Below are 25,935 nucleotides of genomic sequence, written 5' to 3'. Positions count from 1 at the left end.
ACTTGAGTAAAGTATAAATCCTCTGTACTGGAGAAAATGTACATCCATAAAGTCCTGAGGCAGAGAGGTTCACGTTCTATAAAAAGTATCAATTATCAAAATATTGTCTGACGGTCCTTCCCTTTGATCCCCAAGGAGTCTAAGCATCTGAACGGATTAATAACAAGAAATATTATCAGTTTGATAGATGACTCGGGTTTAATGATGAACAAGAACACATCGGCAGCATCGACACATTTTAATTCTTCAAATTTGCGGATTGAAAGCCTACGTTTTTCAATCAAAGCAGGCGCAAATAGTAACAGGGTGAGTGGACAGCCCTGGAGGGTCCCCTCTGTCCAGGGGTACGTGTACTGGTTATAGTATTTTAAAATGCACACTATTATACTACAGCTATACAGAAAACATCACTCAGATCATTAAATATTCAGCCCACACATTATGGTGCAGTCAGCAACAGTAGACACAGTACAGTCACATTGATTTTACTGACTGACCAGACTATAACTGATGTTAACCACTCCACACAGTATGGGGATTGCTTCATGTCATGGTTATGCTTTCAAGTTTTTTAATTCCACAGTGGGTTATTATTTGATTTGATTTCATATCTGTTTTTAATCAGGGGATGCCTTAAGTGCAATTGTGGCCCTTGAGTTTTACGTAGAGTGTTTTACAGCAAATTTAATAATTCTTGGAACGTCAAAAGCTAACGTTATTGTGAGACAGAGCTACATTCTAGTGTAAATAACGGTTTCTTTATTGCAGTAGGTCTGTGGTCCTCCATGCTGTATAGACTTCTGTATGATAAAAGTTTGGACACCTCTGCTTTAAACGATGACAGTGAGTGGGTGAGGCACTTAGTTTTTTGCTTTCATCGCTTCAGACGACGACAGCAGTGAGTGGGTGAAGCACTGGGTGAAGGGAGGACACAACTATTACTACAACCTGCACTCGGGGGAGGGCACCTGGGTCGAACCGGACGACTTCAAACCCAACGACAGCCAGTTAACCAAGGACGAGATCCAGGTGAGAACATAGTATCCAGCACATGGTTCAGTCAGGCGCTCCCTCATGTGCATTATCCCTGGAGTGACCATTGCGGGAGGGGTTCGAGGGTGTTGGTGATGTTTTGGTGACTGTTTCTTCTCCGTACAGTCCCTCGTCTCCGGAGTGACCACGGCGTACAACCGCGAGCAGCTGTGGAGGGCCAACGAGGCGCTGATCACCCGGCTACAGGCGCGGTGCAGGGGGTACATCACCCGGAGGGGGCTGCATGAGCGGAGGGATTACCTACAGAGCCAGAGCCCCGCGGTCACCGCCATCCAGGTCAGAGTCCGGGTTAAACTTTCTCAAAATACCCTCCTGTCGCCTAACATCGGGTTGTATCATCTTTGTTTTACATTCCACTAGGGTGACCAGATTTTCCATATAAAAAACAACACAATCGGACTTTTCCCTCCGGGTTGAACTGTAAAATTGTTTGTAAAAGTGCAATGTCAATCAAATGTTTCACTAAGGAAACTTTGTGCTTCATTGGCAAAAGTCATTAAGTTTCAAGTAAAAAAAAATGCTGCTTCTGGCATGGCAGTGGTGATAAACTGGGAAAACGGGGACAGAGCTTTGCATGGGACAAATCAATGGTTTTGGAGAAATCCAAGGGGACATGAGACAGGCGTCAAGACTGGGACTGTCCCGACCCTGCATTCCATTACACTGTGGTTTGGTTACTACCCCCGAGATTTAGGATGAAGGCGTCTACTGTCGTCTCAGCCCATGCTTTCCTATGAGCTGCTGCCTGATGATTAGAATTATTAAGCATTAGAAAATTAAACAGCTTATCCAGTAGAAGCGAAAAACCAGCAGTCGCAACTAGCTGTTTGCCATCCATCCATCCATCCATTTTCTTCCGCTTTATCCGGGGCCGGGTCGCGGGGGCAGCAGTCTCAGCAGAGATGCCCAAACTTCCCGATCCACACACACCTCCTCCAGCTGTTCTGGGGGGACCCCGAGGCGACACCAGGCCAGCTCGGAGACATAGTCCCACCACCGTGTCCTGGGTCTTCCACGAGGCCTTGTCCCTTGTCTAGCTGTTTTCATGTTGCAAGAATCTAACGATAGCATTGTGATTAGCATTCTCGATTATGTATGTGTTTATGGGCTGTTAAACCACTTTGCCCCTCCCCATGTCTCTGTTTGGTAGTAAATACTTCCCTTATTCAGCGTTTGAAGTGATGGAATATTCAGAACAATTGAAATAGATAAAAAATGAAATGAAATGAAATGGAGCGGTCGGTGAAAGATTTGAGATCTGTGGATGAAATGATAAAAATTGTGATTGAACGTCCTTTTCCCTCAGGCTCATTGGAAAGGCTACAAACAGAGGAAGAACTATAAGGAACGCAAGCAGTACCTGAAGGACCACAGTGACGAGGCAGTCAAGGTACCGTTACTTGTAATACTAGCTGTGCATATGTGAGACAGGGCCATGGCTACACTTTGGTACTGCAGTGATACGCCAGACTTACTCTTCTATGGAGAGCTTCGTTTTGTTTTGAAAGTGACTGTGATGTTTGACTCAGATCCAGTCGATGGTCCGGATGCATCAGGCGAGAAAGAAGTACAAAGATCGACTGAAATACTTCAAGGATCACGTGAGTCTGACGCTCCGGTTCCAAAACGGGAAAACTTTACAACAGTTTTCTTACATTTGAATTGTTTTGTTTCAGATCAACGACGTTGTGAAGATCCAAGCGTTCATCAGAGCAAACAAGGCCCGAGAGGACTACAAGACCCTCAGTACGTGAACTCACTACACTACGATCACTGCGGTGAAAGTACTACAAATACTGCAGTGAACGTACTACAACTCCAACGAGAAAAATACAAACCAAAGCATTCTTTCTGCTCATTTACATTTCCTACAAAACCTTTATTTGACGGAATGATTAAAAAAAAAAAAAGCAGGAATCATCAAACATCCAGGTAGATAACATTTGCGAAGTCCAATAGAGGTCATGCGTGACACACACAGCATAGTTAGTAACTGAGTGGCAAGTATTCAGTATTTGCCACTCACAATGTTGAAGGTTCTGTTTTTTTTAAGTCTAAATGTGCATAATCTCTATCTAGCTTTTATCGCACTTTGTAAATTCCAGTAAAAGCCTTCTACAGGCCCTGCCATGCTTTTGGTTCAGTTTTAGTTTAGATATTTTAATATTCTTTTCCCTCTGCAGTAAACGCTGGTGACCCTCCCATGGGCGTGGTGCGTAAGTTTGTGCACCTGTTGGACAGCAGTGACCAGGACTTCCAGGAGGAGCTGGAGCTCATGCGTCTCAGGGAGGAGGTGGTCACCAACATCCGCTCCAACCAGAGTCTGGAGAAAGACCTCAACCTCATGGACATCAAGATCGGGCTCCTCGTCAAGAACAAGATCACGCTGCAGGACGTGGTGTCGCACTCCAAGCGCCTCACCAAGAAGAACCACGGTCAGCTGTCCAACATGATGTCCCAGAACAAGACGCGCGGGGGGCTCAAGGCGCTCAGCAAGGACAAGAGAGTGAAGCTGGAGGCCTATCAGCACCTGTTCTACCTACTACAGGTGAGTTCTTACCTGTATACACCCCGACATTAACATAAACATAAGAAAAAGACCAGATGAGGCCTCGATGTACTCAGCAAGGACAAGAGAGTGAAGCTGGAGGCCTATCAGCACCTGTTCTACTTACTATAGGTGAGTTCTTACCTGTATACACCCCGACATTAACATAAACATAAGAAAAAGACCAGATGAGGCCTCGATGTGCTAAGCAAGGACAAGAGAGTGAAGCTGGAGGCCTATCAGCACCTGTTCTACCTACTACAGGTGAGTTCTTACCTGTATACACCCCGACATTAACATAAACATAAGAAAAAGACCAGATGAGGCCTCGATGTACTTAGCAAGGACAGGAGGCCTTATCAGTACCTGTTCTACCTACTAGAGGTGAGTCCATACCTCCAGTCCGGACAAATTTAAGTTCAAACATAAAGTTTTAGCACCAGATTGACCTTCCAAGGCAATTTTATTGGTACTGCACATTTCATTCTTGTTTAGTCCTGAGGGCAGCCCTGGGCATAGGCAACCTAAGTGGCCGTCTAAAGTAAATGGTAAAATGGTAAATGTTCAGTGTGCACGTTCAGGCGGCAGGGTTCGAACCCCCGTCCTGCCTCACTGCTGTCAGGGACGGTGAATTGCATGTTAATTTGAGGTCCATGTCCTACCATTGATAAGACCACTAACTTTTGGACATACAGCGGGAGGTATGTGGAACACTTTGTCACATTTCTGCCTAAATTGGTCACAAAATGGGGTCTGATTTTCATCAAAATCATAAGAATGATTAAACAGTGTCTACTTGAACTAATACCACACAAACATTTACATTTTACATTTTACTTTTCTGCAGTTACAGATTAGACTCTCACAACGATCAGGATGAATCCTCTTTACAAAACTGCTGCAGTTCAGTGAGAGTCAGGGGGTGTACTTACTTTTTCCACGCTCTTCTGTGAATATTTACATGTTATGGCCAATAAAAATATGATTATGTTTGGGTGATGTTTGGGTGGTATTTGTTTAAGCGGACACTGTTTACTCATTGTTATGATTTTGATGAAGGTCAGACCACATTTTATGACCAATTTAGGCAGAAATGTGAGAACTTCCAAAGCGTTCACATACTTTTTTCCTCCCATTGTAACTCTGGAACAGAAAGTGGTTCCAGAGTGGTGCGCACTGAATGGGTGCTGCTGCCGGATGCTCTCTCATCGAATGCAATTTCTCCATCTGTGAGATCAATAAAGTACCATCTTATCTTATCTTATTTGTTTGCTGTGTGAGCTTGAATTATTTCGAACTGCACAGCAGCCTGGGGACCATGGCCAAATTTTTCGCACGGATTTGGGAACCAATCACAGAACGAGGAGGGACGGCAAGATGGTGACGAGCTATTCAATATACAGAAGCTTGTAGTTTATTTACGGATACAAAACATGACAGCAGCAGACACTACGCTATTTTTCAATCAAGCTTTAGACCGTGTTCTAAATAGTTTAGCTCGAAAGTTTACAGCGGGTACGTCATACGTCATCCCATACAATGATACGATTGGCTGTGGCCACGTGCAGACGCATGATAGACATTCGTAGCGCCCAATAAACGACTATGGACGATCGTAAACCACACCTCTCCTACGAGAAAATGAATTGGTGGTCCCCAGACTAAATATCACTTGTGATTTTAGTCTGGTGTTAGCCAGGCTAGAAAGTGGTAGCAACTTACAGTCTTTTGTGTCTCGGGATTTCAAGCTTTCAACTGAGCCATCTAAAGTGACACCTCCGGGGAGCTGTGTTACATGGTGGTGAAAACTTGTAAATATACACCATTCTGTTTCATATTCAAAGTGTATGTAGAAGGAGTGGCGGCCAGAAAACGGCAACGCTACAGCGGGAAAATATGCAATACCATTTGAGTCAGGAAACACTATAATGCTATAAATGTATATAAATGATTGATTGAGTTTAGTTATTATGTTTTTTTCCTTTATATGAGCACAAATTAGTTATGGCTCTGTTATGTCAGCTATATATTACGGTGCTCGACCATGAAAAGACTTGTAGACAGGCGGAGCTTGTCACACCTAACCTACACACACTTCCCGACATAAACATGCTCAGACACAAGAAGAGCGTGAAGATGGAGGCCTTTCAGCACCTTTTCTATCTGCTGAAGGTAAGTACACGCCTGTCCACTCCCGTACATAAACATATACAAAAGCACACGAGGCGCTCAGCAGAGACCAGAGAGTGAAGTCACCAAAGTAAATGACTGCTCCTGTTGTGTTTCTCAGACTAACCCCACATACCTGGCCAAGCTGATCTTCCAGATGCCCCAGAACAAATCCACGAAGTTCATGGACTCCGTCATCTTCACGCTGTACAACTACGCCTCCAACCAGCGCGAGGAGTACCTGCTGCTGCGGCTGTTCCGGAGCGCCCTGCAGGAGGAGATCAAGTACGACACAACACTGCCATGACCCCCACGACTGCTGCTTCTGCTACTACTCTGGTGCTCTGATGTGGTTCCAGGTCGAAAGTGGACCAGCTGAAGGAGGTGGTCACCGGGAACCCCACGGTGATAAAGATGGTGGTCAGTTTCCACCGAGGAGCGCGAGGTCAGAACGCCCTGCGGCAGATCCTGGCGCCCGTCGTCAAGGAAACCATCGACGACAAAACGCTCAACATCAAAACGGACCCAGTCGACATTTACAAGGGCTGGGTCAACCACATGGAGTCGCAGACCGGAGAGGCGAGGTGAGGAACCGCCGTCAATGTTCTTTCTCAATGTTTGCCCCGTTTTTCCCCTCAATTTTGTTTATTTTTGTCACAATGTTTCCCTTTTTTTTAGCCAATTTTTTACAATTAATATTTTCCCTGTTTGTTCCCATTTTCCCCGATTATATCATTTTATATATATTTTTCCCCCATTTTTTTCCTTATTATTTGCCATAATTTCTCCCATTTTACCCCCAAAAAATTCCAAAATTATCCTATATTTTATTCCCCCACACATTTGACATTGGAGATTAACCAATATTGTAAATGTGCAGGTCTTCCACACATTATTGCTCTGTTTTCTGGTTCTAGAGGACAAATATTTTCATATAGGTATCGGTATCATAAACCAGGTATCGTTAAAGGAATAGGCCACCCAGTGGTTTGGCTAGGGATAAGGATATATAAGGCTAATAAGGATATTATTAGCCTTTAACCGCATTTGCATCGTTGTTTTCTTCCCCGTGTTGTTGTTAGCGCCCAGAACGTTAGCTAGCTAGGCAGTGATACCACAAGTGAAACAGTGAAGCAGCTTTTAGAGAGAGAGCCCCACGCGCTCTGAAAAACAGCAGAGCTGCGTCTTTATTTTAATTACGGCTTGATTTTGATTTTCAATCCTTCAAAATGACGGACGAAATTCTCCGTCAAAGCTTAAAATATTCCGTAAATGACAATTTTCGGTGAATGTAACCTCTGAGGCCACCATTTTTCCAGACTGAGATATGTTCTTACCTGAGATTAGACGAGTTGATACGTACCTGTCTGGTCTTTGTGCCCGTGGAAGAGCTTGGTAGCTTCCAACTTCACCCCCGTTTGGAGCCATAGGAATACATTGGGAGAGGCCAAACGCTAGCAACATCTCAGGTCTTTTTACGTGACTGAGCGCACGCACAAAGACCAGACAGGTACGCATTAACTCGTCTAATCTCAGGTAAGAACATATCTCAGTGTGGAAAAATGGTGGCCTGTTCCTTTAAAGTAACTGTATCAAATAAAAGTTAGCTTGAGAGTAGTACCCAGAGTCTATTTCTCCATGAAATGTTGAAAATACTGTATATATTTGGTTTTAAAGCATCGATAAGAGACCATTACAGTACTGGATGGATAAGGGGTGTCGATACGAGCAGTAGTATTGATAGAAATCCTTAACGATACCCATCCCCAACACAGACTGGAGAAGCTCACGAGGAGGTCAGCTTTCACTCTGTTGGACTGTGTTTTTGACCATGTTCTTGACGTTCCTCCACAGTAAGTTGCCGTACGACGTGACCCCGGAGCAGGCCATGTCTCACGAGGAGGTCAGGACTCGGCTCGAGGCGTGCATCAAAAACATGAAGACCATCAACGACAAGTTCATGTCGGCCATCACCACCTCGGTCGACAAGATACCGTAAGATGTCGCCCTTCGATTTGGTCTGAGCAGTAGGAACGCTTCTGACGGAGTGTTATTGTGGTTGTTGTTGTTGCAGATACGGAATGAGGTTCATCTCCAAAGTGTTGAAGGACTCTCTCCACGAAAAATTTCCCGACGCCACAGAAGACGAGCTGGTCAAGGTTCGGCCAATCACAAACCGGCTCACACTCGGGCTTTATTCTCACGAGAAGCTTCACTCACTTCTGCCCTTTCTCCTCACGCCCTCGTCTCCTCGTTTCCTTGCTCCCTCCTTCCTTGCCTTGCCTCCTACCACCTTCCCGCCTTGTCGCTGGTTCCAGTCTTTGCTGTGGCTCTGTCTCTGCTCGAGGTGAGATTGTTTTCTCTTCCCGCTTCAACATTTATCTAAACTTTGGTGTCAGTTTGTGTGGGAGAGCGCGATGAACTGACCTTCTGCTTTGGTGGTTGTTGTGTAAAAACAATAGAACTTAGATAACATTTTTAACCATTTACAGATATTTTAGGAGGTTTTCCGACTGTTCACGCCTGAAAAGATTTCTGGAACGTATGATTTGAGAGAAATTGGTTCACAGAAAGGCGACGTCAGCCAGACCAAATCAGATTTAGTGTTTAGTGTTTAATGTTCAAATTAAGTATTTTCCTCCACCTACATGTTCCAGCCATGTCCTAATGTGCAGTTACACGTACGACCTGAGGTGGCAGTAGTGAGTATAAAATGGCCAACTTGCATCTAATCCCTTTAACTCATAAAATGTTTGTGTGTCCCATTAGAGATTTCATGCATAAAAAAAAAAAACAGAAACAAAACATTTAACATTTTTCACTCTGTCATTATGGGGTGTTGTGTGGAGATCGATAAGTAAAAAGCCCCAAGTTTAATCAACTTTGGAATGAGGCTGTGACAAAACAAAATGTGGGAAAAGTGTGTAGACTTTCACGAGCTACGGTGAATATATTTGGGAGTTTTGTGAACAAATCAAACATTAATTTCTGTGCAATATGAATATATATTTTTTCAATTTCTTTCAAAGGAAGTACCCAAAATAACCCAAATAGGGCCATTTATCTAAAACCATAAAGCACTTAAAAGTTGTTGTAAAATGCTCTCTTTTCGCACCGATTTTTGTTCATTAAAGGGGGGGTATTATGCAAAATCGACCTTTTTTCAAGCTTCACATCGTGTTATTATGTCACTCCCTCATTAAAAACATCCCTGAATTGTTGCCTTGGCACATTCACGTATTTTTGAGTAATCTGTAAAAACTCTGATGGCGGCCATTTTAGGGATAGGTTTGCCTGAGTCCTCCTAGGAACGCCCCCACCTCCTGGAGACGCCTCCGAGCCGAGTAACCAACCACTGCTCCTCAGCAGTACGTGTCGGAAAGGGTCAGAGGTTCTTAAAGAGTCAGAGGCCTATTTCAAGACATTCGCTACAGCCATTTTGAGAGAGCAATTTTATACAAGGCAATTGTTCTAATTTACTGCATTTACAGACGAACAGAAGGTTTCGTCATCATTGTAGTGTGATATAGACTGGTGCTATGTGACTGAAAAAAGCATCATACCCCCTCTTTAAAAGATGCATTATGCAACTTTTTAATTGAAAACCAAAACCTTTTGTGAGCTAATGGCTGTCTGAGTGGTTAGCCTGGTGCATGGCCTCTACAATGCTCAAGGATCAAATCTGTCAGAAGCCTTGAACATCATAGAGGCCGTCGTGAGGGTGCCATAATAAACCACTCATACCACCACTGGGTCACTGGGGAAAAAAAGCTATTTTCACATGAGAAGTTTCATAATGCACCATTAAGTATTGAATAAACCTGTAAAGCTGAAATTACGGCCAAAATAGCATCATTTTAACAGACTCAAGTCGCGTCTTTGCTTTTTTCTGGACATCAATGCTGAAGAAATGTTCCCTGGGAAAGGCTCTCGACCCACTTTTCGTCCCGACCCATTGGTTGAGAACCACTGCTCTAATTTATAATGATGCGTGACGATAAAAAGCTTACATGTCCCCTACTCTCCCCTACTCAAGTATTAGCAGTAACCTCTGCATTTGTGCTCCAGATCGTGGGGAACCTGCTGTATTACCGCTACATGAACCCCGCGGTGGTGGCGCCCGATGCCTTCGACATCATCGAGGTGGCGGCGGGCGGTCAGCTGACCACGGAGCAGCGGCGGAACCTCGGCTCCATCGCCAAAATGCTGCAACACGCCGCCTCCAGCAAAATGTTCCTGGGAGACAACGCCCACCTCACGCCCATCAACGAGTATCTGACCAGCGCCTACGGAAAGTTCAGGTGTGAACCACGACTTTTTTCATTCCATCTGTAAATGAGTCTTCAGGACCGTCAGAGCTGCAGGGTCTGAGGTTTAGAAGTTTGTCTAAATGTAATGAATAGTTGTGTTACTTCCTGCAAGCGCCAGGCTGATTTCTCCAGAGCTGGTCAAAGTCGTTGATTTCATTACTTGAGTAGAAGTACAGATACAACAGGTCAAATTTTACTCCAATAAAAGAAGTTGCTCAGTCAAATTTTTACTTAAGTGACAGACCTGTAGTGAAAGTTCACATCCATTTAAATAAGTGTTAACATTACATTTATTTACATGCATTTCCATCAAAGAGGTTTTTTGCAAATGAAGGGTGTTGGTTTCCTGGTTACAGCAGTCGGCTGGATCGAGCAATTGCAGCTTTTACCCAGCAGAGGGCGCACTGAACTATAAGTGCAGCTTTTTCTGCTCTTGCTTTTTTTTTTTGTTGCTGCACTTTTAATGACGAACAAACACAAGATTGAGCAGCGTCTGCATCCCTGGGAAAGGTTTTAGTTGTTTAGTTTTTTGCAAATGAAGGGTTTTTTGGTGTTTTTGGTGTTTCCATCACTTATTACTAAAACCTTTTGATGGAAACACAGTTAGTGGCATTGACAGTACATCTGCTAAGCACCACCTACTGTTCATAGAGCATGCATTACAAGGCTTTTAACAGGATCAGGAACCAAACGCATGAACTAATGGACTTTTGACTTTGGAGCCTTTAGAGCAGGGATCTCCAACCAGGGGCTCGAGAGCTACCAGTAGCTCTCCAGCCCTTTCTTGGTAGCTCACCAATGGCTTTCTACATTTCTTTATGCGCTTCATTTGTCATTTTAGAAGCATTTTGTATTTGTCTTGAAAACCAATTAGGTAACTAAAGTCACGTAAAAGGATAAAATTAGTACTTTCTTTCATGTTGTTGAAATATATTGACTGAATATACAAACTCTCCATGGTGAAATCCTTCTCAAGGTGCATTATGGAACTTTATATCTGAAAACCTTTCAATGACCTAATGGTTAGCATTGATGCTCCAGGATCACTTGGTTTTAGAGTTTCCCTCTCACCAGAAAAAAAAGCAATTGATCCTGGAGTGTTGCTGAGACCACCGTGATCGAAGGTGTGACCCATACAGCCAGTAGGTTACAAAAAGGTCAATTACGCACAACTAAAAAGTTAGTTTGTTTCCATAAAAAAGTTACATAATGCACCTTTAAGTCACATGATTATACTAGTGTCTTCGAAGCTTAAGTAGCTCTCCGATGGTTTTGTGATGTAGAAGTAGCTCACCGGGTGCAAAAGGTTGGAGACTCCTGCTTTAGAGAAATGTAGTCAAATGTAGTGGAATAAAAGTTCTCAACTCAAATACTACTTCAAACACTTCTACTTAAGTACTGTAGTAAATTTACTTTATTGACCCCCTCTGTATTACACCATCATTGACCTGGGATCGCTCTAGGTTAAATCAATTGGAGAGAGGACAAAAACCCTGCCTCGTTTTATCCAATCACGGCCAGTCACGGGTCCCCATGCCCCGGGTTGGATTCAGGGCAGCTCTATCTTTACTACGTGTATTTTTCTTTTCTCAACTCTAAATTGTCTTGATATTTTTCTTCGTCTGTTTTTCTATTATGTGTGTTAATTTGATGTCGTTTTCATTTTATTTTCCAGGCGTTTTTTCCTGGCGGCGTGCGACGTCCCGTCTCTGGAGGATAAGTTTAACGTGGATCAGTATTCAGACCTGGTCACGGTCACCAAACCGGTCATCTACATGTCCATCGGGGAAATGATCAACACGCACACGGTAACTGTGCCCTCGCTATTTATGTCTTCAGGTGTCGTCTTTAGCCTGCTTTTAGGCTCTCTCTGTCAGCAGTGGTTGTTTTTAGCCTGATTTTAGGGCATCTGTGTCTGGAGTGGTTGTTTTTAGCCTGATTTTAGGGCCTCTCTGTCAGCAGTGGTTGTTTTTAGCCTGATTTTAGGGCCTCTCTGTCTGCAGTGGTTGTTTTTAGCCTGATTTTAGGGCATCTGTGTCTGGAGTGGTTGTTTTTAGCCTGCTTTTAGAGCCTCTCTGTCTGCAGTGGTTGTTTTTAGCCTGATTTTAGGGCCTCTCTGTCTGCAGTGGTTGTTTTTAGCCTGATTTTAGAGCCTCTCTGTCTGCAGTGGTTGTTTTTAGCCTGATTTTAGGGCCTCTCTGTCTGCAGTGGTTGTTTTTAGCCTGAGTTTAGAGCCTCTCTGTCTGCAGTGGTTGTTTTTAGCCTGAGTTTAGAGCCTCTCTGTCTGCAGTGGTTGTTTTTAGCCTGATTTTAGAGCCTCTCTGTCTGCAGTGGTTGTTTTTAGCCTGATTTTAGAGCCTCTCTGTCTGCAGTGATTGTTTTTAGTCTGATTTTAGAGTCTCTCTGTCTGCAGTGGTTGTTTTTAGCCTGAGTTTAGAGCCTCTCTGTCTGCAGTGGTTGTTTTTAGCCTGAGTTTAGAGCCTCTCTGTCTGCAGTGGTTGTTTTTAGCCTGATTTTAGAGTCTCTCTGTCTGCAGTGATTGTTGTTAGCCTGATTTTAGAGCCTCTCTGTCTGCAGTGGTTGTTTTTAGCCTGATTTTAGGGCCTCTCTGTCTGCAGTGGTTGTTTTTAGCCTGATTTTAGAGTCTCTCTGTCTGCAGTTTTTGTTTTAAGCCTGATTTTAGAGCCTCCCTGTCTGCAGTTTTTGTTTTAAGCCTGACTTTAGAGCCTCCCTGTCTGCAGTTTTTGTTTTTAGCCTGATTTTACTGTCTCTCTCTCTCTCTCAGTTGCTGTTGGACCACGCCGATGCCATCGCCCCAGACCACAACGACCCGCTCCACGAGCTGCTGGAGGACCTGGGGGAGGTGCCCACGGTGGAGGCGCTTATCGGTAAAACTGTAAACACTTCAGAAGCTCAGGGTCGAGCCGCTGCTCCCTCTAATACCGCGGCCCTCTGCTCATTTGGAACAGGGGCCACCTTTCGCTGTTTTGTAGCCTAGGGCTACTGCATGTCATGGCTGCAGGAGTGGGGCAGAGAAGTCGCCCACAGACACACATGCTGTGGAAAAGAGGAGATATTTAGCTTCACAAAAGCGTTCACTGGATCACAATATCACAATATATTTATTACATGAAATCCACCGCATATTTAGATCAAAAACCTGCTGTAAAGATGAATTAGTCTTGGCTGAATATGACTGTTTTTATTCAGTGGCTCACTGCAGCTGCTTTAATGGGCATCATTAAATGATGTCTCCAACTCCACAGACTCACCAGTGTTACACAGTAATAAAACATCATGTGTCTCATGCAGGGCTTTATGTCCCTCTGGGGGAGTGATGGAGATTGAGAGAAAGAAAAGGCCAGAGTCCTCAACTCCTCACTTGTGACATGAACGTATTTAAACACTGATTATGATTGTTTCTTTGCTATGCCATGCGGTTATAACTTTTCCTGCACATTCAACAAAGAAAGTTTCTCCCCTTGAGTTCTGACAGTCTCCACCTGTTTTAGAAGCTTCTACTCTCAGTCTGCTGGCCTTTTGTCTGTTTCTTTGAATAAAGGTTTATAAGTTGTCTGCAGACGTCTCCCACTGTCTGCTGTACTCAGAACTACAGAGCTGCATCAGGCGTGTCATGGGACACATGGTTCTGACGTGTTTAATACATTTGCTGGCTGCTCATAATATAAATAAGAAATCATCTTGCAGGCCAATAGAAATGACCTCGCCCGTTTGCGCCCGAGCCGTCTGAGACGCCTGCTCTAAAACCTCCCGTCTGTCTGTTCCAGGAGAAAACCCTCTGCCGCCCGACGACCCGAACCGCGAGCTGCTCGGGAAAACTGAAGTGTCTCTGACGCTCACCAACAAGTTCGACGTGAGCGCCGACGGAAACGCTGAGACGGACGCCAAGACGCTGCTGCTCAAGTACGGACCTGCTGTGTTTTCATCTACTACAATATTTTAGTCCAAGTAATGTTTGTTCGGACTAAAAACGAAAAAATCATTATATATCATTATATCATTTCAACTCCCTGCCAAAGAAACAAGTCACACAATATCATTACATATGTTTAATACAATCATAGACATGGAAAAGTTTAAATACACTACATACAATATACATTCATTCTTTCACGGAATGAGCTTAGAGCTACTTTAAACCTACATGGCATTTTTGTCTAAAGACTTATGTTGTCATAATGAACACAGGACCCGGGACTAACCGCGTCTTTCTGTTCCAGCACCAAGAGGCTGATCGTGGACGTAATACGGTTCCAGCCCGGAGAGACTCTGACCGAGATCCTGGACTCCACCGCCTCCACAGAACAGGTACTGACCCAGGACCAGTTTAGCAAGCATTATCCAGGGTTTTCAGGATGTTCACGTTCAAACTGGACAATATACTTTGTAAATGAAAGTGGAGAACTGGAGAATTTGTTATTTTGGCTTTTTGTACCGATAATGATTGTTGTCACTACTGTTAGTTTAGTAGGGTGCCCTGGAGCCTCAAGCAAAAGTTCACAAATACATTTTATTTTATTATACATAATAGACTAGAAACCATTACCACTCTATTCCATGCCATCATAATACAGAGCTTTAGCCAAGTTGTTAAGCAACTATTGAAAAACACAAAAACAGAGAGAAAACATTGCAAAGTCATGGCAATAGTAGTCCATTAGAAAAACAATAGGTCTTTGTACACAAACACTGCAAGCTATGAAACACAGGATTAGACCCGCATATCATTGCTGCTGAATTCGAGCTAACACCTCATAGCACTCACTGCATTCATCTTGTAGTTTACGTCTTGGAAGGTTTGTAGATTGCAGCCTGTGCCGCTACAAAGCAATCCTAAAATGTGCACTCATTTAAGGAAACATAAATGAAATGGTTTTGAGTTTGTCAAAACCAATTAGTATCACTCTGTAGATTTGGATAATGAAATCTCAAAGAGGTGTAGAGTAAGAACAGAAGTCCCAAAGCATGTACTCCTTACATCCATGCACGCACTGGGATAGTGATGAGGGGCTGGAGGTCACCTGACTCCAATACTCCCATAATGCAGTTCTCTGCATACGTTTCCTTCAGAACAGATTGGATCAGATCAGATCGAACTGCCCCAAGTCCACCTGCAGCACTGAGATAAAGGCATGGACGCAGCAAAACTTCCTTCAACTTAACACCACCAAAACTGAGGCAATACTTGTTGGCACATCTCATCAAACTCACCCCTCATCCATACCGCAGCTCATCCTTGACAATCAGACCATAAATCTCTCCCCTGCAGTCACAAACCTAGGCGTCCGGTTCGACCCTCAGCTAAACTTCTCTCATCATATCAAGAACCTGTGTAAAACGTCATTTTTTCACCTCCGAAACATCGCAAAACTCCGTCCTCTATTAACCGTTCCTGACGCAGAAAAACGTATCCATGCCTTTATTTCCTCAAGGCTGGACTACTGTTACAGACTTTTTATTGGGCTCCCTGCCAAAGACATCCAGAGACTCCAGTACATACAGAACAGTGCAGTGAGACTACTTGTGCGAGCCAGGAAGTATGGGCACATCACACCCGTTCTGTTTTCACTGCACTGACTCCCAGTTTCTGCCCGGATCGACTACAAAATCCTGCTGCTCACCCATAAATGCATTACTGGTCATGCTCCACAATACCTGCAAGAACTCATATCACGGAAACCCTCCAACCGCACCCTCAGGTCATCCAGTAGCCTCCACCTCCATGTTCCTTCAACTAAACGCCGAACCATGGGGGACAGAGCCTTTTGTTCTGCTGCCCCAAGGCTTTGGAACAGCCTCCCCGTGGAGTTGAGGGAAACAAAAAACCTGGACTTTTTTAAAGCTAAAAATTGAAAACTGTTGATGGTTTTAATGTGTGTGTTGTCTTGTAGCACTCGTGTTATTGTTATTATTATTATTATTATTATATCATTATTGGTGTTACAATAAACTGGTTTCACTACGGGAAAATGTAATGTGAGTGGAACCATGGGTAAAAAGTATGTCCACTGTGCATTCTAAATGAATATCAAGGCGCCATGACTCAATAAAGCGTGTCTAAAGCGATGTCGTACATCCCAAAGAGATAGTCTGCAAGTCTAAAAGTATTACACATTGACTTTCTGGGCCTGCATGCTGATGTAAAATAAGTAAATCAATATTGAGCCCTTCTCTTTGCTGAACTCAGTAACTAATCAGTCTGGCAGGATTATGTGTGGACCGAGAAGACGAGCTTTCAGGTCCAATCAGGAGGGAGCTGGATCATTTCTCTGTGTCGGTGTGGTAGTGCTTTTTATGAATGAGTCCAAGTGTAATCCCGTGTGCCGTTCCTCAGGAGGCGGAGTACCAGCGGGCGATGCAGAGACGAGCCCAGAGAGACGCTCAGACACAGGACCAGATCGGGACCAAGCGAGACCTGGACGATTCCCTGAGTCTCCAGGGGAAGAAGGACAAGATCCGCCACAACCTGCAGGTCCTGTCGGAGCTGGGCCGGGTGCAGCCCCAGAACCGGTACCAGGACCTCATCAACGACATCGCCAAGGTGAGCCACAGGTTCAACTCCAACCAAGCGGCGCTCCCTGGTCTCTCCCACGCTTCTTCATTCACAAATACGGACATGTTTGGTGTCCACGTGTAGCACGAAAGGCTGTGACCGAGATGACGCTGTAATGCATTTCCTTTGTGCGACTGCCTGTTGCGCAACATGGCTAGGGCCAATTCCAACAAACACAACACAATGCTAAATACCTAAGATCCTGGAGGTAGGGGGTACAAATGTACAAGTGAACGACACAAGGGGTACGCCAGTCAAAAAAGGTTGGGAACCACTGACCCACAGCATCTCACAAGTCCTCCAAACTCGAGCGGGCATTTTAAATCCACTGTTCCATCTTAGAATTCACTACAATCTCCCAAAAATACTTCCTCTGACCCTTTTCTAAATGACTAAGGCGACGCTGTTGTAAATCCGTTTATTATTGACATTTGGTGTTCCATTATTTTGAGTTTTCATGTCTTTGCGTTGAATGTCTTCCCAGGACATCAGGAACCAGCGGCGGTACCGGCAGCGGAGGAAGGCGGAGCTGGTCCGGCTGCAGCAGACCAACGGCGCCCTCAACTCCAAGACCAAGTTCTACAACGCCCAGATCGACCAGTACCACCAGTACATCAAGACCTGCATGGACAACCTCACCAAGGGCAAGTGAGTACCACAGGGGCTGACCCAGGACCCAGGACCCAGGACCCAGGAACGGGGACTGACCAGGGATTGACCCGCTGTTACTGTCTTCCAGAGTCTCGAATACAAAGACGAAGAAGAGCAAACAGGTTTCTCACAAATACACAGCGGCGCGGCTCCACGAGAAAGGAGTGCTCATCTCCATCGAGGACCTGCAGCCCAACCAGTAAGAAAACTCGGAAAACGCAACAAAAACGTGACAACACAAACGAGGGAAAAGCATAGATGAGTTTTGTAGGCCTTAGTTCTCATATGACACATTCCGCTGGCCTATAGGCTGTAAGCTCCAGTCCAGAAGCTTTTAGATTTGGGTAAAACTGAATGAAAGAAAATGTGCTTGGTTAAGGCAGATAGCGAATAGCAATTCATTGTCTAAACACAATCCCTTCTGCATCATAAAACTACAAATATCACTGTTAAAGGGATATTTCAGGATTTTTGACCTAGTTATCCAGAGTGTTGCTGATTTCTGGAGATATTTTTTTGGTAATTCATGCAGTTCTTCTGTTTGAAGAGTTACGTGGCGCTAGGCTAGTGCAAGGCTAGAGCATTTCTATGGTGTCAGCTAGCCTTCATTAAAAACAGTCTGACCCGCTCCACAGAGCACCTGAGGCAAATCACTTATAACACCAGACTAACCATATAAATGTCTGTGTCCATAGAATCATTTTAACCATTTTGCATTTGAAATAACTTATATTTGAGCAGCATCAGCTTCGTGGTTGTATAAGCTACACAGCGGCGGAGTGATCTGCTAGAAAATAATCCCCCAAAATGTGATCATTCCTGTGATGCAAGGTCAGTTATATCCCAAAAAATATTCTATCAACACAGACATTTATTTGGTTAGTCTGGTGTTATAAGTGATTTGCCTCAGGTGCTCTGTGGAGCGGGTCACACTGTTTTTAATGGAGGCTAGCTGGTACCATAAAAATGCGCTAGCCTTGCACCAGACTAGCACCACGAAACTCTTCAAATATAAGAACAAAAAAAAATATCTCCAGAAATCAGAAACACTCTGGATAACGAGGAAATGAGGCCCTGTGTCAAAAATCCTGAAATATCCTCTTTAAAGGACCTTACCTGACATTTTTTTTCTATAGGGAAACATAAAAGTATGTTGTAAAAGTCGTAATTTGTGAAAGAATCAGCTTGATGCGTGAAGCCTGCACTGTATTCTGATTTGTTGATGTTGTGTATGATCAACCCAAATGACAAAAAGGGGTTTTCCTTTTTCCTCATGTTGACTCCCAAGGACAGCCGTGACAGTAAAAACACATATTTTGTCATTTTACTAAAAAGGATTTTTTGATAACAAACAATAAAAGAGCAAGCCACAACATGGCAATGCTAGTTGTGGTCCAAGCTCATTCCTAACTGTCCGAACGTATCTGTATCATCCCAATTCTTCACAGGGAAGCGTCTGGAGGCATATTTCACGACTTCAACGCTTGAACAGAAATGCTCGAAAACTCGCCAAGTTCATAAAATTGTTCCAAATCCAAATTATAATCAGAGGCAGTGTCTGAGTTTACAATACACCAGTGTTAATTTCGTCGACTAAAATATTTAGTCTTAATTTTAGTCAAAGTGTTATTTTTGACGACTAAAATTGGACTAAAACTAAATTAAAAGTTTTTCATGAGACTAAAACTATGACTAAAAACGACTATGACTAAAACTACAAATGACAGTCTGAAAGAGGCTCATATTATGTAAATTCTCTGCTATAGGAGCCGCTCTGAGCTTTATCACGTGGAGCAGCTCCATGAAGCAGAGGAACAAGATTAACCCCTTAACTCCCACCTGAACCGAGCACTTTTTCCTTTACCCCAATCTAAAAGCTTCTGGAAAAAAGGTGTGAAAATAGCAACAAAACTGAGACAAAAACAAGGATGAAAATGTGAAAAAAGTGAGAAAAAACTGACGAAAAATGGACAAAAAATGGACAATAATTTGACAAAAAAGTGAGAAAAATTTGACGAAAAATTGAGGAAATAATGGACAAAAAAGTGACAAGAGTTTGACGAAAAAATGCGAATAATTTGACGAAAAAGTGACAAAAAAAAATTGAAAAAAATGAGGAAAAAGTAACAAAAAAGTCACGAAAATTTGACAAAAATGAGATGACTGCCCAACAAAAAAAGTGATGGAAAAAAATCTGATAATGTGAGGAGAAAGATCAATTTAGTTTTGTAGATCTTAGCTTTCAAATGAGGTGTTACACTGGCCTGCAGGATTTGGGTAAAGCTGAACTGGAGAAAATGCTCTCGGTTCAGGCGGGAGTTAAGAGGTTAAATATGATTATAATGAATATCATCAATGCAAAGTCGACTAAATTAGTCTTAAATTTAGTCGACTAAATTGACATGCAATTTTAGTCGACTAAAAGTAGACTAAAATTGAAAAGATTTTTTCGACTAAGTCTCAACTAAAATTACATTACATTTTAGTTAAAAGGCTGAAACTAAAACTAAATTAAAATATGTTGTCAAAATGAACACTGCAATGTACTTGAGGAGGACAGTGCAAATTCTGTTCCATTACGATCGAACAAAAATCAGGTATAGCGCCTTTAAACATTTAACATGATGTAGAATGTGGTGATGAACAGCTATGATGCGTGTATAATTGGAGTATTGGACTCTGTTTTAAGCATGTTCTTGGGGCATTTTCAATATAATTTATGAAACCAAAATGTTTCCACTCACAAGCCATCTCAAAACAGTCTTAAAACAGAAGTCACTAAAAAAAGACTCAAATACCGTGAGAAAAAGCTCTTCAGCTCTGACTCTCTCCGTTCCAGGTTTAAGAATGTGATTTTCGAGATCTCTCGCTCTGAAACGGTCGGAGTCTTCGACGTAAAAGCCAAACTGATGGGAGTCCACCTGGAGACCGTCCAACTGGAGTACCAGGTCAGTCCGGGGTCAGACTGGGTTAGACGGGGCTTTTCCCTCTTTGAAACCTGCTGGATTTAGGCTGAATTGGGAACAACACGCATTATGTGATAACAGGTCACAGTATAATCACATTTCCACTTCTTTTTGTAATAACCTATGTAATTACACTCTTTTTGTATTTTATCTTTAAATGTGGTAACTACACACTATCAGTTAGAGAGGTCCTGATCCGATGTTCAGTTTGAGAGTATCGGATTAGTTCGGATTCAATGACTGGAATGGGTTTGAATCTGATGGTCATGAGTCTGCAGCGGCTCCAGCCTGTAGGTTTATCACAGCACTGCCGTCGCTTTCGCTAAGCTACAACCGCCTGGTCCTGGTTTAGTCCTGGTTTAGTCTTTGTTCAGTCCTGGTTTAGTTCTGGTTCCGACATGGTTTTCCTGTGTGTAGGACCTGCTGCAGCTACAGTACGAGGGCCTGGTTTAGTCCTGGTTTAGTCCTGGTTTAGTCCTGGTTTAGTTCTGGTTCTGACGTGGTTTTCCTGTGTGTAGGACCTGCTGCAGCTACAGTACAGGGGCGTGGTTTAGTCCTGGTTTAGTCCTGGTTTAGTTCTGGTTCTGACGTGGTTTTCCTGTGTGTAGGACCTGCTGCAGCTACAGTACGAGGGCCTGGTTTAGTCCTGGTTTAGTCCTGGTTTAGTCCTGGTTTAGTTCTGGTTCTGACATGGTTTTCCTGTGTGTAAGACTTGCTGCAGCTACAGTACGAGGGCGTGGTTTAGTCCTGGTTTAGTTCTGGTTTAGTCTTGGTTTAGTTCTGGTTCTGATGTGGTTTTCCTGTGTGTAGGACCTGCTGCAGCTACAGTACGAGGGCATGGTTTAGTCCTGGTTTAGTCCTGGTTTAGTCCTGGTTTAGTCCTGGTTTAGTTCTGGTTCTGACATGGTTTTCCTGTGTGTAGGACCTGCTGCAGCTACAGTACGAGGGCCTGGTTTAGTCCTGGTTTAGTCCTGGTTTAGTTCTGGTTCTGACATGGTTTTCCTGTGTGTAGGACCTGCTGCAGCTACAGTACGAGGGCGTGGTTTAGTCCTGGTTTAGTTCTGGTTTAGTCTTGGTTTAGTTCTGGTTCTGACGTGGTTTTCTTGTGTGTAGGACCTGCTGCAGCTACAGTACGAGGGTGTGGTTTAGTCCTGGTTTAGTTCTGGTTCTGACGTGGTTTTCTTGTGTGTAGGACCTGCTGCAGCTACAGTACGAGGGCGTGGTTTAGTCCTGGTTTAGTCCTGGTTTAGTCCTGGTTTAGTTCTGGTTCTGACGTGGTTTTCCTGTGTGTAGGACCTGCTGCAGCTACAGTACGAGGGTGTGGTTTAGTCCTGGTTTAGTCCTGGTTTAGTCCTGGTTTAGTCCTGGTTTAGTCCTGGTTTAGTCCTGGTATAGTTCTGGTTCTGACATGGGTTTCCTGTGTGTAGGACCTGCTGCAGCTACAGTACGAGGGCATGGTTTAGTCCTGGTTTAGTCCTGGTTTAGTCCTGGTTTAGTTCTGGTTCTGACATGGTTTTCCTGTGTGTAGGACCTGCTGCAGCTACAGTACGAGGGCCTGGTTTAGTCCTGGTTTAGTCCTGGTTTAGTTCTGGTTCTGACATGGTTTTCCTGTGTGTAGGACCTGCTGCAGCTACAGTACGAGGGCCTGGTTTAGTCCTGGTTTAGTTCTGGTTTAGTCTTGGTTTAGTTCTGGTTCTGACGTGGTTTTCTTGTGTGTAGGACCTGCTGCAGCTACAGTACGAAGGCATGGTTTAGTCCTGGTTTAGTCCTGGTTTAGTCCTGGTTTAGTTCTGGTTCTGACATGGTTTTCCTGTGTGTAGGACCTGCTGCAGCTACAGTACGAGGGTGTGGTTTAGTCCTGGTTTAGTTCTGGTTCTGACGTGGTTTTCTTGTGTGTAGGACCTGCTGCAGCTACAGTACGAGGGCGTGGTTTAGTCCTGGTTTAGTCCTGGTTTAGTCCTGGTTTAGTTCTGGTTCTGACGTGGTTTTCCTGTGTGTAGGACCTGCTGCAGCTACAGTACGAGGGTGTGGTTTAGTCCTGGTTTAGTCCTGGTTTAGTCCTGGTTTAGTCCTGGTTTAGTTCTGGTTTAGTTCTGGTTCTGACGTGGTTTTCCTGTGTGTAGGACCTTCTGCAGCTACAGTACGAGGGCCTGGTTTAGTCCTGGTTTAGTCCTGGTTTAGTTCTGGTTCTGACGTGGTTTTCTTGTGTGTAGGACCTGCTGCAGCTACAGTACAAGGGCCTGGTTTAGTCCTGGTTTAGTCCTGGTTTAGTCCTGGTTTAGTCCTGGTTTAGTCCTGGTTCTGACGTGGTTTTCCTGTGTGTAGGACCTGCTGCAGCTACAGTACGAGGGCCTGGTTTAGTCCTGGTTTAGTCCTGGTTTAGTCCTGGTTTAGTCCTGGTTCTGACATGGTTTTCCTGTGTGTAGGACCTGCTGCAGCTACAGTACGAGGGCGTGGTTTAGTCCTGGTTTAGTCCTGGTTTAGTCCTGGTTTAGTTCTGGTTCTGACGTGGTTTTCCTGTGTGTAGGACCTGCTGCAGCTACAGTACGAGGGCCTGGTTTAGTCCTGGTTTAGTCCTGGTTTAGTTCTTGTTCTGACATGGTTTTCCTGTGTGTAGGACCTGCTGCAGCTACAGTACGAGGGCGTGGTTTAGTCCTGGTTTAGTCCTGGTTTAGTTCTGGTTCTGACGTGGTTTTCCTGTGTGTAGGACCTGCTGCAGCTACAGTACGAGGGCGTGGTTTAGTCCTGGTTTAGTCCTGGTTTAGTTCTGGTTCTGACGTGGTTTTCCTGTGTGTAGGACCTGCTGCAGCTACAGTACAAGGGCCTGGTTTAGTCCTGGTTTAGTCCTGGTTTAGTCCTGGTTTAGTCCTGGTTTAGTCCTGGTTTAGTTCTGGTTCTGACGTGGTTTTCCTGTGTGTAGGACCTGCTGCAGCTACAGTACGAGGGCCTGGTTTAGTCCTGGTTTAGTCCTGGTTTAGTCCTGGTTCTGACATGGTTTTCCTGTGTGTAGGACCTGCTGCAGCTACAGTACGAGGGCCTGGTTTAGTCCTGGTTTAGTCCTGGTTTAGTCCTGGTTTAGTCCTGGTTCTGACATGGTTTTCCTGTGTGTAGGACCTGCTGCAGCTACAGTACGAGGGCCTGGTTTAGTCCTGGTTTAGTCCTGGTTTAGTTCTTGTTCTGACATGGTTTTCCTGTGTGTAGGACCTGCTGCAGCTACAGTACGAGGGCGTGGTTTAGTCCTGGTTTAGTCCTGGTTTAGTTCTGGTTCTGACGTGGTTTTCCTGTGTGTAGGACCTGCTGCAGCTACAGTACGAGGGTGTGGTTTAGTCCTGGTTTAGTCCTGGTTTAGTTCTGGTTCTGACGTGGTTTTCCTGTGTGTAGGACCTGCTGCAGCAACAGTACGAGGGCCTGGTTTAGTCCTGGTTTAGTTCTGGTTCTGACGTGGTTTTCCTGTGTGTAGGACCTGCTGCAGCTACAGTACGAGGGCGTGGTTTAGTCTTGGTTTAGTCCTGGTTTAGTTCTGGTTCTGACGTGGTTTTCCTGTGTGTAGGACCTGCTGCAGCTACAGTACGAGGGCGTGGTTTAGTCTTGGTTTAGTCCTGGTTTAGTTCTGGTTCTGACATGGTTTTCTTGTGTGTAGGACCTGCTGCAGCTACAGTACGAAGGCATGGTTTAGTCCTGGTTTAGTCCTGGTTTAGTCCTGGTTTAGTTCTGGTTCTGACATGGTTTTCCTGTGTGTAGGACCTGCTGCAGCTACAGTACGAGGGTGTGGTTTAGTCCTGGTTTAGTTCTGGTTTAGTCCTGGTTTAGTTCTGGTTCTGACGTGGTTTTCTTGTGTGTAGGACCTGCTGCAGCTACAGTACGAGGGCGTGGTTTAGTCCTGGTTTAGTCCTGGTTTAGTCCTGGTTTAGTTCTGGTTCTGACGTGGTTTTCCTGTGTGTAGGACCTGCTGCAGCTACAGTACGAGGGTGTGGTTTAGTCCTGGTTTAGTCCTGGTTTAGTCCTGGTTTAGTCCTGGTTTAGTTCTGGTTTAGTTCTGGTTCTGACGTGGTTTTCCTGTGTGTAGGACCTTCTGCAGCTACAGTACGAGGGCCTGGTTTAGTCCTGGTTTAGTTCTGGTTCTGACGTGGTTTTCTTGTGTGTAGGACCTGCTGCAGCTACAGTACAAGGGCCTGGTTTAGTCCTGGTTTAGTCCTGGTTTAGTCCTGGTTTAGTCCTGGTTTAGTCCTGGTTCTGACGTGGTTTTCCTGTGTGTAGGACCTGCTGCAGCTACAGTACGAGGGCCTGGTTTAGTCCTGGTTTAGTCCTGGTTTAGTCCTGGTTTAGTCCTGGTTCTGACATGGTTTTCCTGTGTGTAGGACCTGCTGCAGCTACAGTACGAGGGCGTGGTTTAGTCCTGGTTTAGTCCTGGTTTAGTCCTGGTTTAGTTCTGGTTCTGACGTGGTTTTCCTGTGTGTAGGACCTGCTGCAGCTACAGTACGAGGGCCTGGTTTAGTCCTGGTTTAGTCCTGGTTTAGTTCTTGTTCTGACATGGTTTTCCTGTGTGTAGGACCTGCTGCAGCTACAGTACGAGGGCGTGGTTTAGTCCTGGTTTAGTCCTGGTTTAGTTCTGGTTCTGACGTGGTTTTCCTGTGTGTAGGACCTGCTGCAGCTACAGTACAAGGGCCTGGTTTAGTCCTGGTTTAGTCCTGGTTTAGTCCTGGTTTAGTCCTGGTTTAGTCCTGGTTTAGTTCTGGTTCTGACGTGGTTTTCCTGTGTGTAGGACCTGCTGCAGCTACAGTACGAGGGCCTGGTTTAGTCCTGGTTTAGTCCTGGTTTAGTCCTGGTTCTGACATGGTTTTCCTGTGTGTAGGACCTGCTGCAGCTACAGTACGAGGGCCTGGTTTAGTCCTGGTTTAGTCCTGGTTTAGTCCTGGTTTAGTCCTGGTTCTGACATGGTTTTCCTGTGTGTAGGACCTGCTGCAGCTACAGTACGAGGGCCTGGTTTAGTCCTGGTTTAGTCCTGGTTTAGTCCTGGTTTAGTTCTGGTTCTGACGTGGTTTTCCTGTGTGTAGGACCTGCTGCAGCTACAGTACGAGGGCCTGGTTTAGTCCTGGTTTAGTCCTGGTTTAGTTCTTGTTCTGACATGGTTTTCCTGTGTGTAGGACCTGCTGCAGCTACAGTACGAGGGCGTGGTTTAGTCCTGGTTTAGTCCTGGTTTAGTTCTGGTTCTGACGTGGTTTTCCTGTGTGTAGGACCTGCTGCAGCTACAGTACGAGGGCGTGGTTTAGTCCTGGTTTAGTCCTGGTTTAGTTCTGGTTCTGACGTGGTTTTCCTGTGTGTAGGACCTGCTGCAGCAACAGTACGAGGGCCTGGTTTAGTCCTGGTTTAGTTCTGGTTCTGACGTGGTTTTCCTGTGTGTAGGACCTGCTGCAGCTACAGTACGAGGGCGTGGTTTAGTCTTGGTTTAGTCCTGGTTTAGTTCTGGTTCTGACGTGGTTTTCTTGTGTGTAGGACCTGCTGCAGCTACAGTACGAGGGCGTGGCGCTGATGAAGCTTTTCGACCGAGCGACCATCAACGTGAACCTGCTCATCTTCCTCCTCAACAAGAAGTTTTACGGAAAATAATCCACTTTTATTGTTAATGTTATTATTATTGGCAGAAACTCAATAAACTTTTATCTA

At 44.6% G+C, this 25,935-nt stretch overlaps 1 protein-coding gene across 1 annotated transcript in view; it reads left to right on the top strand.

Moving 5' to 3' along the window:
• Positions 1 to 25,935, top strand: part of iqgap1 (IQ motif containing GTPase activating protein 1) — a 75,819-nt gene extending 49,884 nt beyond the window's left edge. Inside the window, exons 18-37 of the mRNA XM_079555136.1 lie at positions 887 to 1,029; positions 1,159 to 1,329; positions 2,360 to 2,443; positions 2,583 to 2,654; positions 2,730 to 2,799; positions 3,237 to 3,601; positions 5,892 to 6,055; positions 6,130 to 6,354; positions 7,625 to 7,765; positions 7,845 to 7,929; positions 9,839 to 10,071; positions 11,756 to 11,888; positions 12,866 to 12,968; positions 13,869 to 14,004; positions 14,322 to 14,409; positions 16,436 to 16,642; positions 17,139 to 17,302; positions 17,394 to 17,504; positions 20,145 to 20,253; positions 25,765 to 25,935. Coding sequence (XP_079411262.1) covers positions 887 to 1,029; positions 1,159 to 1,329; positions 2,360 to 2,443; positions 2,583 to 2,654; positions 2,730 to 2,799; positions 3,237 to 3,601; positions 5,892 to 6,055; positions 6,130 to 6,354; positions 7,625 to 7,765; positions 7,845 to 7,929; positions 9,839 to 10,071; positions 11,756 to 11,888; positions 12,866 to 12,968; positions 13,869 to 14,004; positions 14,322 to 14,409; positions 16,436 to 16,642; positions 17,139 to 17,302; positions 17,394 to 17,504; positions 20,145 to 20,253; positions 25,765 to 25,878 — 2,918 coding nt within the window. The 3' untranslated portion in view covers positions 25,879 to 25,935. The remainder of the gene's footprint in view (positions 1 to 886; positions 1,030 to 1,158; positions 1,330 to 2,359; positions 2,444 to 2,582; positions 2,655 to 2,729; positions 2,800 to 3,236; positions 3,602 to 5,891; positions 6,056 to 6,129; positions 6,355 to 7,624; positions 7,766 to 7,844; positions 7,930 to 9,838; positions 10,072 to 11,755; positions 11,889 to 12,865; positions 12,969 to 13,868; positions 14,005 to 14,321; positions 14,410 to 16,435; positions 16,643 to 17,138; positions 17,303 to 17,393; positions 17,505 to 20,144; positions 20,254 to 25,764) is intronic.

The sequence above is a fragment of the Gobius niger genome (assembly GCF_951799975.1).
Source record: "Gobius niger genome assembly, chromosome: 4".
NCBI lineage: Eukaryota > Metazoa > Chordata > Actinopteri > Gobiiformes > Gobiidae > Gobius > Gobius niger.
The sequence above is the reverse complement of the archived record's forward strand: the minus strand, read 5'-3'. Positions and strand labels throughout refer to the sequence as shown.